We start from the raw sequence: 16,261 nt of genomic DNA on the forward strand, positions 1-16,261 counted from the left end.
TTCTCTGAATGGAATTTACTCGTTTTTTCTGCATGTATGATTCAGTATATGAGAAATTGAATACAATATTACTCTATGCGGCGTACATGAATCTAATACTACCTACAAAAACATACAAAAACATTAGAATAGACAACATGATATCAGGGAATGGGATGTGCACATAAAAGGATAAGACATGTCATTTCTAAAATGGCCATCCTCTTCTATAGTGCTATTATCGGGATCACCCTCTTAGTAAACAGTGTGGATTTCAGCTCTGTAAAGCATGCAGGAAAAAAAAAACCTGAGCAATTGAGAGATCCCGGGATTTCCCTTAAATATTCAGAGGGAATCCTTGCTTTTTATGGTCCATAATGACATGTCAGGCTTTTACGGTGCAGGGATTTGCCATTGTGCAGCTAGAATAGAGACGTGTAAGTGACATAGCTGGCATACTTCTGCCTTGGTAACAGCATGCACCTTACCTTCCAGAGGAGCCCTGTCTGTCGTTGCTGCAGTGTGTCAGGCGAGCGCTCTCAGCATTTTCCTTCTCGCTGGCCGTCTGCTTGGTTGAATCCGCCGCTGCTCCCTGCAGAAAGCATTTCAAAGCACAGTCAGACACCCAGTCATCAAGTTTCAGGATGGAGAAAATCTGTTATTATGGAAGCCTGTATTTGTGGGTTTGGTCTGCTCCGGAGTGCATGAAGCCAATAGTATGCTGTCTTATCATGCTGGCTTGGCTGGAAGTGTAGCAATGTACCACATGACTCTCCCTGAACAGATTTGCTGTGACTTTGCCATTATTCATTGTGCTCTTATCTTGAAGGAACGTGTAAACAGCACAAGATGCAGGGCCAAGAAAACTTCAGGCACTTGCAGTCACTTGTTTCAAAAAGTATTGCAGAAATGCAGCGCCATAAATATGACAAGGGGCTTTAAACTTGGTTATTCTCACCGTTAGGAAAGTCATCTAGATGATAAACTAAACGCAAGATTTTCACAGGTTAAATTTCGGAAATGGTCGGGGGTCTCAGCAGGTAGACCACCCATTGATTACGCTTGACGTCACTATGACAGGTCAAATGTTTGAGGAGATGGGAGATCCTCTTTAAGGGCATGTTCATACAAGCCACATTTGTTGCAGTAATTTCTGCTATTTAATATCTATTTCATGCATCTGAATGGGAATGTTTCTGCAGCTGGGGTGGATTGATGAAATACCCATTCATGTGAGCAAAGTCATTTCTGCAACAATCTTGCCGTGTGTGACTATACAAAAAAAGTGGGCGTAAATCATTTATAAAGGCGATACCTTTGTAATATATCCTGCAAGAGTAACATGCTTCTATCTCCACTTATCAGGCTGCTCCTTCCCCCTCAGATAAACTAACTTTCACTCTTGGAGGCTGCTCCTACACAGGTGGACTTGGGCTTCACTGCATTCAGGCGTCTTATCAGTACCCCTAGGCTTAGGTCTGCCCTAATACCGTCACCGATCTCTGCCCACTGTCAGAATGGCGTTCCTGACAGTCTAGCTGGGCTGTGAGGATCGCCCCCCCCCCTTCCCGACAGTACTCGTCCATAGCACTATACTGTCAGATGGGACGTTCCTTACCGCCCAGCCATGACGCTAAGTCTCCCCAGTACTAGTGTATGGACGAGTATTCCTCACAGCCCAGCTAGACTCTCAGGAGCGCCCTTCTGACAGTGGGGAGAGATCAGTGCCGTTATAACGGTCGGCTTTCTAGTGCTATATAAAACCGCATGTGCCTAAGGACATGAAAGCTCCACTACAACCCTCCCATGTTTTACAGCGTACATTACAGTGATATAAAACACACTTCTGTTATGTATGTGACCTTTGTGGATTTGGAGTAAAATAACTTTGAAATCTCAGGAAAATCAGGCAGTTGGTGCACTGGAGGCGGATCTTCAGCTCCCTGGAGCTCTGATCTTGCCCCACTCAGACCCCTACCCCCTTGCCTGTGCCACCCCATGCAATGATAGTTGATCCTCCCCACTGCTATGACAGCACTCATCCTAGTTGAGCAGCAAGTATAGTGCCCCCAGGGCTGAAGGCCCGCCCCCAGTGCACCAACTGATTCATATGCAGAAGATGGCAAAGCTGGTTTTCTCCAAATCTACAAAAGTGATATACTCCACAAAGAGTGTTGTCTGTCACTGTAATATAATGCTCTTTATCTCAGTGGTGGAAGTAGAATATTGTTTGGGGGAGAGGTGGACTCCCTTTAAAGGCATGTTCACAAAAAAGTCAGCAGATAATTGATCACAATCCATGACAAAATCACCAGATCCTTGGATTTCTACTGCAGACTGCCAAACAATGTCCCAATGTGAATTAGCCCAATTCTAATAACTTGTGGCTTTCAGCAAAGAATATACAGCGGCAAGACTTCTATAAGGGCTCTATCACTAGATTTATGTGTTATGAGCTAATGATATGCTATTTAGGTGCTGCTATTAGTTTGTAAAAAGACACCCCCCCTCCCCGTTTTTGTTTCTTACCTCGGAAATTGATATGCAAATGAGCTTGATTGTGCACGGTGGGCGTTCCGTGCACCCCTTAGCATCATAGCTTCTGGACGCCCACCGCTGCCTCTTTAATGCCTCCATTGTTGGTGGTTTCTATTGAAATATCGCATGTGCGCAGTAGTGCTGCCTGCGGCACGCTACTGTGCACGCTCCAGCGCCATTTTCCCGTAGAGGACATTGCGAGCTGGTGCTGGAGCATGTGCAGTAGCGCACCGGAGGGACCGCTACTGCACACGCGTGTTATTTCAATAGAAACCACTGCCGATGGAGGCGGTGAAGAAGCAGGAGGAGGGGCTTGGAGGCACGATCAAGTTAATTTGCATATCGATTTCCGAGGTAAGAAACAAACGGGGAGGGGGGGGGGGTCTTTTTACAAACTAATAGCAGCACCTGAATAGCTTTTTAAAGGCTATTCAGGCATATCTTTAGCTCATAGCGCGTATATCTAGTGATAGAGCCCTTATAAGGACCAAACGTGATCATATAAATAGTGCAAATGTAAATTTTTATATTACATACTGTATAAACAATCTTCTCATCACATAGAATATTAGATTTTTTTGCTTCAATGGGCAACCCTCTTGGGGAACATTCGCACAATGGAAAATGAAGAGGAATTCAGACAGACTTAAAACGGAATTCAGGCTTATGCTTATTTTTTGCAGGGTGCTTGCATCCATTATTTTCAATGGGAGACAGATTCGAACACCGATCTTGAGGCAGAATCTCCCTCAGAATCAGTGCAAATTTACAGTATGTGAACATACCCTTAAAGAGAAAATCCTTTGAACACTTCTCTTTCTAATTATTGGGACATTCTCAAAAATAAGAGTCTGTGACGTCTTCAGTGTACAATGCTGGGTCTCTGCTAACGTGAAGAAATCTTGAAGTGTTGGCAGTGTGGAGGGGACACACCTTGCTGGAGTTTTTTTTTTTTTCTTAGGTGGGGGCATTGCCAAGATTGATTAGGATTATTTACTTTGGCATGATGACGCTCATGTAGCTGCTATGTATAAATATAATAAAGGTTCACGGTTCAGCGGGTCCGTCGGAAGATACTCCCGCAGGCCCATGATCTGACACAAACCTTAGACATACAAGGTAGACTTCTAAGTAGATTGTTTTTAATCTAAAGTTGAGCATAAAAAGGAGGCATCCTCAATATCTGGCAGAAAGGAAAATATAACCGGCACCTCCAATTAAGGTGGAAAACAAGACATTGAACTTTATATAAAAGGTGTCAAGTCTTATATAATCCACGTCAGAATCTTCCCCCTCACAATAGAGGTCTATGCAGACCGCTAGCTTCCTTTTTCCCATGAGTGGTATGTTCCCACTCACGGAAAAAAGAAGTGAGCTGTCCCTTTCTTCAGGCGGATTCCGCGACTGATTCAGCCCCAGCGTCCGCCTCACGACAGCATCCTCCGGACTAGCCCCATTCATATGGGCCTACTCCGGAGCGGGAAACCGCAACAGTCGCGGCAGGCGCATTTTGGTCCTATTCTGACAACTTCCCACGTCAAAACCAGGACCAAAATACACCATCCCGTGCCCTGTGTGAACGGGGCCTAAGTGTAAAAAACTGTAATTTTCTGCGTTTCTGCAATATCTGGCATGAAAGTTTTTTCGACCAGCGAGTGCTATGATGTGACAATGTGGCCCTCGGAGCAGGAAAGGTTCTCCATCCTGCTTTTGATCAATACATCTGTACAATAACTGGTTAAGCAGGATGCATGTCTGTTTATACGCTCTATGTAATTATATGTATAAGCACTTTCTATAACTTGAAGCTGAACTTTAGCTGCGCTCATTGGAAAGCTGAACTTGTACCCACAAAGTACATGTTAGGTTTGCGATGACCTTTTTTCACAGCTATCACATCCTTACCAGAGATCTTTATATATTTCCGTATGGTAATTTCTGCCACATTGGAACATCCAACACATTACAATTAGAAAAGGATAGTTTCATCATTTGTCAAAATTTGACGTTTAGCCAAACAAATGTAGGCAAAAGTAAAAGTTGTCAACGGTTGGATCCCATCAGGCTCCTTCATTGCGGTTTTATTCTGAAACATGAAGCCTCTTTACCTGGCTCATCTTGACTTGGCCTTACAGCCAAGATGAGCCCAACAAGAAGAAGCGACCCTGTACAGAGATAGGATATCGGAGAAATCCTATGGCGTTTCTGAACATAATGTCATTTTTCATTGTTACAGAATGTTCATTTTGATTTTATTGGCAATTCATGAACGGAAAAAAAATAAAATCAGGAAATAAAAACACAGATCCATCTCTGACAATGTTTACCTTGAAAGCTCTGTTTTTGTGGCAAAGAGGCGCACCCTCTTATACCACAAAATGTGATAGATGTGTGTAATAATAACTTAGGTGTTCCCTTTGTACAGAACAAGTTGTGGTTTTAATTCTCATGAAGTGGATGGACGGTCAATTATCTTATTATTAGGAAACTAGCTATACCCGCAACTTCATCCGCGGCCCCCTCACCCCTTGCGTGCCCCACCTGCAGTGCCGCCCCAGCCCCCCACCTTTGCCTTGTGGGCCCGTCCAAAACCAGTGCGCCCATGGACCCCACCCTGTGCCCTGTGTTTGCCCTCCCTAAACAACCCCCGCCACCCGAACCTGCGACCCCGGGCTCACCCCCCCCCCCCCCCCCCCACGGAATATTGACTAGGATGTTACATAGTAGATGAAGTTGGATGAAGACATCAGTCCCTCAAATCCAACATATAACCTTACAGTGTTGATCCAGAGGGAGGCAAAAAACCCTTGAGGATTATTCCAATTGCCCCATTTCAGTGCAAAAAATCCACCATCACATGTTAGGGTATGTTCACACAAATTTTTTGCAGGGGGATTTTGACATGGAATCCACTTTCCATCCATACATTGTGTTTTAAAGAGGATTCTTTAATCCCCATAAAATATCTGCAAATGTCTGTATTCCCCAAGAAGCAACAATCCTGAATAATATTTTCTTATAATTCTGTGTTGTGTCAATCCTCGGTTATTATTCCTAGAAATTTAGGAATAAACCGACAACTTGTCCAAGGACCGTACCCCTCCATACAGATCTAGGCTAGCTGTGCACATTGTTGTAAATCAGTCAAACTGGATTATTTTGGCAGGATTAGCTGACCAATGAGTGTGAGGTCCTCCCAACTTCCTCCAACAGCAGGTGATGAAGGAGATAAAGATATAACATTTGGCTACGAAAGACCCAATAGTCGTGTTCTTGGGGAGATACGCCATCGCCAAAGTTGTTGGGCAATGGCTTTCCCCCCTCGGTTGATAGCTATCTAATCTGTATGACCGGCTTTACACTGGCAGACTATAGAGGAGGACACATCCAGTGTGTCAAGTCCCAGTCGGGGGTGTAGCTATAAGGAGTGAAGACGTAGCAGTCGCTATCAGGCCCTGGACGTTGAGGGGTCCAAAGGCCTCATTATAGCAGAATAAGACACCAGTCTCATATATGCACATGAGTGGGAGCCCTGTGGGAGATTTTGTATAGGGGCCTAGGAGTTCCTAGTTAGGTCTCTGCTCTCAGTTTTCAATTTATTCATAAATTGCCAGTAGAAATAACCAGAGGAAGAATTGTCACTTTATAGGGAATGCAATTATTTACTGGAAGAGACATGTATGAAAGAAGACAGGTCCTCTTTGAAGCTTTAAAAGGTATGCACCAGGAAGGTCCCCAGCACAAACGTCATGGAAACTTAAAGGGGTTGTCCCATCACAAGGATCCTATTTATACTGCTTGTTAATGTGTATGTAAGACTTTTCCTAAATACACTGCTTCAGCAACACTGCTTTGTTTGTCCACTATCTTACTTTATTCAATTCATTGTTGACACATCCCTTGAATTAGCTGCTCATGAGTCAAGTGATGTATCTGCTGCTCTGAGGGGGGAGGGGCTAAGTGCACGGGAGCGAGCCTGTGTTTCTAGCTATTCCTGTGTCTACACCATGTGACCTAGCTCCTGCTATCAGATAGGGGAGAGGAGCTGCTTGCATTTCTGAACTGTCTTCTGTTCTCCCAGTTATCAGGCTAGCTAACTCATTTGTGTTCATTATGGCACAGACAGGCAGTCTCTGGATGTAACACAGAACGAAGTTGCTGCTGCCTGTACTTCATAGTCCACTATGGGTGGGCAGAGCTACATGCGAATTTGGGGGCAAAGCTAAACGGCAGGTTGCATGTGAAACCCTGCCCACCAAATGATGCAAGAAACCAGGAAGAAAGAAGATTTTACAGCAGTGAAGACTGATGAGTATGCGACGTAGGAATACCCCTTTAATGGTATCTATCCACAATATGTTCACATTTAAATCTACGTAACAGAATACATGTTTTAGTGGATACAACTGCATCAAATATCCCCAATGGGACCATTTAACACATGCGCTAGACGTGTTTTTCTGGTGCACAAATTCAGTAGCTCAGCATTGGATTTTAATTTAAAAAAACAAAACAAAAATATTTTATGACAACCGGAAGACCAAAGACACTTAGTAAAAACCTGTATGTAGTATCTCTAGTCTGTCCTTTATCAAAAAAAAGCAGATGAAATTAGTCAATGGAGTACAAATAAACTTACCTGTGTGTCGAAGTCTGTGGTGGGAGATGATCTTGACCTCTCATGTATGTATTGGGATTTTTGAGACTGGTCAAAGTCAGCATCAAGGATGTTATCAGCTGAATGGCATCGGCCAGAATTTTTCCTTTCTAATGGTTTCTTTTGCTCTTTCCAAGAGGCTTGATATTCTGCAAAAGTACCTAACCTTGGAGGCTGCTGTGGTGCAATATGATCAGTAGACCTATAGGTAACCCCATGATATTCATCTCTGCGATTTCTATCTCCATCTGGTAGATACTCAAATCCTAGGGAGGCAGCCCGAGACCTCTTTTCATGCCATGACTCGGTAGATTCCTTTCCGTAATTCTTGACATTGTGTGCGTCACACTTGACACCAAGTGGTTCCTCTGTCACATTTGAGGGTGGTGGTTTTGAAGCAGTTTGAGGTTGTGTATTTTTGCTCGTCTCTTCAAAAAATTTCCATCTGTCCGCAAAAGAACCAACAGTTCCTTGAGTGACATTCTGAAACTGGGAATTGTCTTCATAAACCCCAACTTCATTCATCTTTTCCGGTTCAGAGTACGATTTCAGTTTTTGCTGTGCTGTAAATCTTTTTCGGCCACCAATGCGAGCTATGTTTTGAGAGTTGCTGCTTGCCGTACTCTGCTTTGGTTGGATATTGTCAAGTTGGTAAGCCGTGCCATCAGGAGGTAATACAGGCTTTGAAACATTACACCCCTGACTTTTTCGTTCTGGAGAGAGTGAAGGATCGGCAAGACTAGGTTCTAAATCTCGGCGTTTGAAAGAAGTAGCCCTTAACACTCTGGCCTGAGCCTCCTTCAAATGGTTCTTGTAGGTGTTTGAGAAAGAACCATCAGTAGAAGGTGTGACATTTTCTAGAGAATCTCGATTCCAGTTTTCGGCATTCTCGCCATCGCTTGATTCCGTCAACGTTGCTGTACTTTTGCTCTTTTGCAAACGGGCCCGTCTTTGTTGAATTTCATTTCTTAAAGTTGTTGCAAAACGGTCGCTTCTTCGTGATTGTTTGCCTGCATCTGCGAACGGTTGCTTGTCGTTTGTATCGGGGGAGCTCACGTAGCGATTTCGACCTTCCTGAGCTAGAGAATGTAACATGGGTGTAATATGAGGTGTAATCTTGCTGTCTTCCTCTTCATCCCATGAACACTCTTTTGAATGTGATCTGTACTTCGTGCTTGAGAAACTCCTGTTGGTAAGGTCAGGTTGTGCAAAATTTTGACTCTCATATTGTCCCTCATAGTAGTCACTATTTTTTCTCTGTTTCATCCATTCGCTACTACTTAAATGACTATCCCTTTTCCCTGTACTTGTAGGACTATACTTCTCACAGTTTTCTGGTGAAGGCTGCTTGTTCTGTTGAGGTAGACAATAATTGGTCTTTAGGGCAGTATTGTCTTGAGAACTGGATCTTCTATCCAAGATATCTACTTTACCATACTCTTCTCGATATTGATGTTGTGTGATGCTTCCCTGAGGCGGCAGCTTGGTACCGACACTGCTTGTACGACTCGGTCCACTAAAGTCTCCCTTTACCTTTAAGCCGATATTGCTTTCGGATGAACTTGAGATTCTTGACTGATGCGTACTGTAAGCGTGTGTTGGTTCTGCCGTCAACTCATGAGTCGGGGAATAAAAGGCCACTTGTTGAGGTTGTGCTTTAATGAAGGCTGGTGCTCTTGAATTTTGGACAAAAGTGCTTTCATCACTGTACTGCCGCTGGTGATGGTAACCGTAAGACGGTTGTGCAAACCTAACATCGGTGGTGGACTGAGACAGCTGTAATCTATTGGCATGAGGTGCATTGTTTTGATATTTCTCTTGATAGTTTGAGATTCGATCCAAATTAATTTCTGACTGATAAGAAGAATTACTGATACGTCTCACATCGGCTATGCTCCTATCTGGTCCTCGACTATGTCTTTGCTGATAATCGGGAAGATCTGAATTCCATTCAAGTCTTGAATGGGTCTTGTTAGCAACATTAAAGTGCTGTGTGCCTGGTAACTCGGTATGTGTAAGAGAAGGTTTCTCATGGGTTTTAGCAACGGCATAACTATCACTACGGAGTGGAGGTGGTGGAGGAGGCGGTGAGGATGATGTTCTTTTCTTATCAGGAACATGCCAAACTGGTCCAAAACTTGATCGCCCGGAATGTTTTGTATCTCCATTATCGTCCACTCTTTGAGACTTTGTACTCTCATAGAACGTAGAGGGAGACTGGTGTTCATGCTTATCCTCTGTCCCCTTGGTTTCATGTAGAAACTGACCAGTCTTTCCATGTCCTTGCTTTGTACTGTCCCATTCATTAATTTTATACAATATATTTTCAGTAGAAGCAGATCCGCTTTTAGACAGAGTATGTTCTGGAGTGATAAAGCTGGTAGAAAAAGAGCCATATGCCGAATCCCTCTTACTGTGGTTACCGACATTGTCTATGCTGTTATTAGATTTGGCGGTAGATAGTCTGCCAAAATGGTAGGTCTGGTCAATACTGTCCATACTTCCAACTGAACTGAAATGTCCAGAAGTTCTATGCAAGTTGGTTTGGTCCCAAGAGTTTGTTAAGTCGTGAGATGATGAACTAGGAGAGAAAACAAACAATTGTAAGTATTCGTTCCTACCAACACACTTTACGAACAAACCTATTCTCTCATCGCATTCTAATGCTTGTATGTAAAGGTTCCTTATATGTAAGTAGATTCCCCATAACACGTGTCGATGGGGGATTAGTACTTGTGTACATATGGTACATTTACATGTTACAATGATATTTGTTTTTCCCTAGACTTCCACAACGGCAGTAAGCTGGAGGTATCCCCGCCCTCAGGGACAGGAAATGACACCATTTAAAAAGATCCCTCCTAGAACCACCTCCAGTCATTTCCTGTCCCTTGTGGGATGAAGACACCATCAGTTACTTACCGCACGTGTCCATGGAAGTCCCTGGGTAGCGGTGTGCTGCCGGGGAGACCGTGCGAGGCATCCGGCTCCCCGGGCTGTTGCTGTTGAACGGCCTTGCCGGTGCTAGATAGATGTAAATCCGCCGGTGGCGGTATTCTCCCGGGCTTTTCCTGGTCGCAGGCGGCTGCTGTAAGCCGGCCAGACGTCCCAGACCTCGCTGCTGCCTGCTGGAGCCTCAGGCAGTAGCAGGAGACACGGTTCCTTTCCACCGGCCGGCATATGGAGCTCGGCTGCAGCTCAAAGGTAGGTGATTAGGGGGCGAGGCCTAACCGGGTGGCGCCAGATTCAAAATCCCAGGTTGCAGTCTGATACTTGGTTTGCTGCTACCTTGTTGCTGTGTATGTGCAGTGGTCTACAGTGACTCCTTAAGGATCAGTGTGAGGTCTGATGGATTCTACCAAAGCTCCTAGCCCGGTGGGTCCCTCCTTCTCTTTCTGCTAGTTTGTTTGTGGTTTAAGTCACTTCAAGGAACTTATGTTAGTAGTTCTTTTATCTGTTTGTGTTTTCAGGCTAAGGAAGCAGCCAGCACAAAGTCGGCTTCCAAAAAATGTGCTATTTGCAAAAAGTCTTTACCGAGTCTTCACAATAAACCACTTTGTTTCAAATGTACTGAGAAATTAGTGGCAGAGGAATCACCATCTCTTTTGGATAGTATTAAGGCAGAGGTTACCACAGGGCCTCCCACAGCCTTTCCATCCACTTCTTATGCTCCCCAGGCCTCACCTGTACTGCTAGTGTCGGATAGTGAAGGGGAAGGGGTGGAGTCTGATTCCTCTCTGGACGACTCTGGGAAGTCGTGTTGTTCTATCGAAGACTCGCAGCCCTTAGTAAAAGCGGTCCGGGCCACAATGGGCCTAGAGGAAGCTAAAGAACCCCTCAGCATTTAGGAAAGATCTGGGCCAGTCTTTTGTCTTTCCTGTTACTGACATTTTCTCAGCTGTGTTGCAGCTTGTTCATTACCAGCAGTAAGTTGAGCTGAGTCCTCTCCAACTTTCCTATGGCCAGTGCAGAAATTAAAGCACTATTTCTATTGCTATGTGCATTCTGTCGTTTGTCAGCGCCCGTGCGCACTCACCCGTGCTGCTCAGCTGTGGAAGTCATCTCACCGCCATTATGGTAAGATCCAACCAAACTTTTTATGTCTTGCCGTTTAAGGGGCATTTAGTCCCTAAGTGGAGACCATATGCTGTGGACCTAGGTATAGCGGTTCACATATACCTGTGTTCATTGCTTGATAAGTGCATATTTGTTGGTTGCTCACTTAATAGTGTATGCTCTAAGTTATATTTATTGGTGCCTATCTTCCAGCCTGCTGTTGCACACTCTGTGCTCTCACTTGGCTGACGGGCTAGGTTTCTCTGCTGCCTTAAATTGCAGCTAATGTGAACAGCCTATTAAGGCAGTGAGTTTAGGGCTCACTGGATTCTCAGCGGCTTGCATATATCCAGGTGAGGTAAGCTGAATGTGCGCCAAGTCTATTCTTGATATTAAGCAAATTTCATTAAAAAGGCAAGTTTTTGTGGTTCAGTCGGTGGAAGCAGATTTTTATTTCTATATGCTCCGCATATGGTGTCTACCTGACTTTGGCTACTGGCCACCTGGGTGGCTACCTGCCTGTTACTTGATTGTCAGTTACTGCCTGCTGCCACCTATGGTAGCAGTATATTATCTTGCCTTTTACCAGAGATATCTGGCCCCTCAGAGCAGGCCGCCTTTGAGGGAGAGATTTTTTCTTCTCCTCCAGAAACAAGTTATTGTTCAGGTCCGGTAAAAGAGCAGGGGAAAGGTTTTTACTCTCCTATCTTCCTAATCAAAAAGCCCAATGGTTCTTATAGGGCTATTATTAATTTAAAGTCTTTAAATAAATTTATTGCATACAAGAAATTTAAGATGGAGACTCAGGTCCACTGTATATCTGCTGTTCCAGGGCTGTTGGATGGCGTCTATTGATCTCACTGATGCCTATTACCATATTCCTATCCATCCAGCTTACCAAAAGTATTTGAGAATTGCTATTTGTATTGGGTCTGCCATCCGTCATTTTCAGTTTCAGGCTATGCCATTTGGATTATCCTCTGCCCCTAGGGTATTTACTAAGGTCATGTCTGAGGTAGCTAGTTACTTCCATTCCAGTGGGATTCGGCTGATCCCTTATCTGGATTACCTCCTGCTGGTAGGGCCCTCTGAAGCCCAGTTACTGGCCAATATTGATTTAGTCGGTGACATTTTGCAGAGACTGGGTTGGATTATTAATCTCCAGAAATCAGATCTTTCTCCTGCTCAGTCTCAGATGTTCTCAGGTTTTCAGTTGGACTCCAACCTAATGATGTCCTTTCTCCCACAGGAGAAACAGTTGTCATTAATTTCCCAGATCAGGACCTTCCAACAGTCAGTTCGTGTTTTTATAAGAGATATAAGGGGGCTGTTAGGTTTCCTAACCTCTACCAGTCCTGCAGTAGGATGGGCTCAGGCCCACTCAAGGCCACTTCAAAATTTACTGCTTTCCGTCTGCGACAGACAGCAGTCCTCTCTGTGCAAGAAGGTAAAGGTTCCAGTTCATATAAAGAACTCCCTAAATTGGTGGAAAATATCCACAAATCTACAGCAAGGAGTCCCATGGCGGCGTCCTCACCAGGTTATAGTTACCACTGACGCAAGTTTGCAGGGATGGGGAGGCCATACATCCTCCTCCACAGTCCAAGGGATTTGGGACTCCAAGCTAAAGAACAGTTCTTCCAATGTAAGAGAGCTTACAGCCGTGTGGAAGTCGGTTCAGGCCCTTCATGGAGAGTTAAAGGAAAGGCATGTCAAGATCCTATCGGACAATACTACAGTAGTAGCTTACTTAAACAAACAAGGGGGGACAAGGTCCCCAAACTTGTCCAATGTCTCGGCAAGGATCTTCAGATGGGCAGAAAGCAATCTGTTATCTATCATGGCAACTCGCCTTCGGGGCACAGCGAACCTAGTAGCGGACTTCCTCAGCAGGGAGTTACTGAAGGAATCGGAGTGGAGCCTAGACTTGGAAGTCTTTCACCTTCTGGTGGACAAATGGGGTCTACCTATGTTGGACCTTTTTGCTACCAGAAGGAACACCAAGGTTCAAAAGTTTTTTTCCCTAAACCATTGGGACAGTCCATATGCAGTAGATGCCTTCTCCCAGACCTGGAACTTCGGCCTCCTGTATGCCTTTCCTCCCTTTTCACTCCTGCCGAGGGTCCTAACAAAGATCAGGGAGGAAAAAGCCAATGTGATCTTGATAGCTCCCAGGTGGCCCAGAAGGTCTTGGTTTCCCCTCCTATTACAGTTATCCAAGGGGGAATGTCAGCCACTTCCTCTCAAGGAGGATCTGCTAATGCAGGGTCCAGTAAAACATCCCTCTCCACATCGACTCCAGCTAACAGCTTGGAGATTGAGAGGAGTTTATTAAGATCCAGGGGATTTTCAGATCCAGTTACTACCACACTGTTGGCCTCCAGGAAGCCGGTCACCAATAGGATCTATCTGAGATCCTGGAACGCCTTTCAGAGATTTTGTCAGGCTTCTGGGGCTCCAGAGGGTCCGGTGTCCATAGCCTTGATTCTGGAGTTCCTTCAGAGGGGGTTGGATAAGGGATTGAGTCCAAGCACAATTAAGGTTCAGATTGCTGCTTTGAGTACCTTTTTAGACTGTAGGCTAGCTGAGATCCCTATCTTAAAAAGGTTTGTGAAAGGGTCCCTTAGACTTAAACCTCAGGTGCATTCCACTGTACCCCCTTGGGATTTAAATGTGGTCCTCTCAGCCCTCTCCGATAGTCCCTTTGAGCCTCTTAATGAAATTCCATTTAAGATGTTAACCTTTAAGTTAGCGTTTTTTGGTCGCTATTACCACGGCTAGGAGAGTGGGGGAGTTGCAGGCTTTTTCTTGTCAGCCTCCGTACCTCACTATATTAGAGGATAGGGTTTTGTTAAAGCACCAACCCTCCTTCCTTCCCAAAGTATTTTCCAGGTTCCACTGTTCGCAGGAGATTGTTTTGCCATCTTTTTGTCAGAATCCTAAATCTGAAAAGGAAGCCAAGTTTCACAACTTAGATGTCAGGCGCTGTCTCCTCTCCTATTTAGATAGATCAGCAGAGTTCAGAAAGTCAGACCGCCTGTTTGTCCAGTTCCAGGGGAAGAATAAGGGCTTAGCAGCCAGCAAGGTTTCTATTGCAGGGTGGATTGTTCAGGCCATTTCTTTGGCTTATGAAGCCCAGGCCTTGGCCACCCCGGAGGGCCTTAGGGCCCATTCTACTCGTGCTATGGCCACCTCTTGGGCCGAGTCGGCTCATGCTTCAATTGAACAGATCTGCAAGGGAGCTACCTGGTCTAATCCTGATACCTTTTTCAGACATTACAAACTGGATGTAGTTTCTAATACAGATTTGGCCTTTGGACGCAAGGTCCTCTCTGCTGTTGTCCCCCCCTGAGATTACTCTGGTATATCTCCAGCTTACTGCCGTTGTGGAAGTCTAGGGAATAAAGACAATTACACTTACCGGTAATCTGTTTTCCCTTGACTTCCACAACGGCAGGGGTTTAATTACCCAACCCATATATTCACTGAGGTGATAGCAGTTGTATATACTGTCCCAGACAGTTTTCTTCTCTTTTCTGTTGTTAAAAAAAAAAAAAAACACACTTTTTTTTGTGATAATGCTAATGATTGTCCTTGAGCGAAGGTACTCTGGTAACGACTGAAGGTGGTTCTAGGAGGGATCTTTATTTAAATGGTGTCATTTCCTGTCCCTGAGGGCGGGGATACCTCCAGCTTACTGCCGTTGTGGAAGTCAAGGGAAAACAGATTACCGGTAAGTGTAATTGTCTTTATTTTCCAATTATGATCCTTCATTTCCCTCCTCATACACAGTTTACCTTACAAACCACTGGTCAGTGCTTGTTTGCACATGTGGATTTAATGTCAGCAAAAACCATGAGATCGAGGACGTCAAGAGAATTATTCATTTTCATTTCATCATTGCACAAGGCAAAGATTGTGGCCTCAACAAATTACGTTCATCTAACAGTGTGCTTTATGTCTCCATAATCATGATAATGTTCTAACTTCAATTTTTGTAAAGATTTTGGAAATGAATTTCAGGTTAGCTTGGTATAAATATATAAATTAAAGGAGTTGTCCAATACCTGCACCCCCGGCGCTCAGCTGATTTCTGCACGGTGCAGCGAGCCTGAAGAAGCACTGTACTTTATGCAGTGAGTGACTAGGCCACGCTATTTCAGATCTACCCCCATTCAGGTGAATGGAGGTTGAACTGCAAAAGTGGGCAGTACAGTATATGGCGATAACCCGCCATAGACAGTAATTGGCTGAACATTCATTCCTTCTGTTCTGAGGGACTAGGGGGTAGAGATTGGTAAAGGAGCTGGGAAACGTCAGAACTAGAGATGAGTCAGTAGTATTCGATCGAGTAGTTATTCGATAGAATACTACGGTATTCAAAATACTCGTACTTGGTCGAATACCACGCGTTAAACACAGTAAAAATTCGATTCCCCTCCCACCTTCCCTGGCGCTTTTTTTTTACACCAATAACTATGCAGGGGAGGAGGGACAGCAACTAGGACAACATAGGCATTTAAAAACAAAAAAAAACGTATACAGTAGAGATGAGCTAGTAATGAAATATTCGAAAATTCGATTCGAGTAGACCTCAATATTCGACTATTCAATCAATTACCTACTCGATCGAATACTACTCGCTCATCTCTATATCACACCAAACATACAGTGTATTGTTAAAGAAAGGTTACCTGGAATGATACCGATTTCCCCATGTAGGGTTGAAATTTGAGTTTGCTAGCTGTGCAGTCAACGTCTCCATTGGGGTTTCTATAAATTTGGTGGAGTGCCAAGAATGAGGTCTATAGGCCATATCATTTTTCCTGAAATCAAATCAAACAAAAATCCTTATTGATATGAATGCAAAATACACAAGCCTGAAATAGCAAACTAAAATAAAAAATAAAAAAATAGCAACATAAATTAAAACAAACCAAAAAAGTAGCATCCATCATACTAATAACCTGCACACGTCGATCAGCTGCCAAGAACAGTTTTGCACTAATCCATTGTATGGTCATAAATCTA

The 16,261-nt window shown here is 44.2% G+C and overlaps 1 protein-coding gene across 2 annotated transcripts in view; it reads right to left on the bottom strand.

Moving 5' to 3' along the window:
- SHROOM2 (shroom family member 2) overlaps nucleotides 1–16,261 on the bottom strand; it is a 144,271-nt gene that overhangs the window by 45,059 nt on the left and 82,951 nt on the right. For both annotated transcript variants that reach the window (XM_075263646.1, XM_075263645.1), the window contains 3 exons: nucleotides 15,925–16,056; nucleotides 7,157–9,755; nucleotides 468–571 (listed from right to left, as the gene is read on the bottom strand). In XM_075263646.1, coding sequence (XP_075119747.1) covers nucleotides 468–571; nucleotides 7,157–9,755; nucleotides 15,925–16,056 — 2,835 coding nt within the window. The remainder of the gene's footprint in view (nucleotides 1–467; nucleotides 572–7,156; nucleotides 9,756–15,924; nucleotides 16,057–16,261) is intronic.

Source organism: Leptodactylus fuscus, chromosome 2 (assembly GCF_031893055.1).
Source record: "Leptodactylus fuscus isolate aLepFus1 chromosome 2, aLepFus1.hap2, whole genome shotgun sequence".
NCBI classification, from domain to species: domain Eukaryota; kingdom Metazoa; phylum Chordata; class Amphibia; order Anura; family Leptodactylidae; genus Leptodactylus; species Leptodactylus fuscus.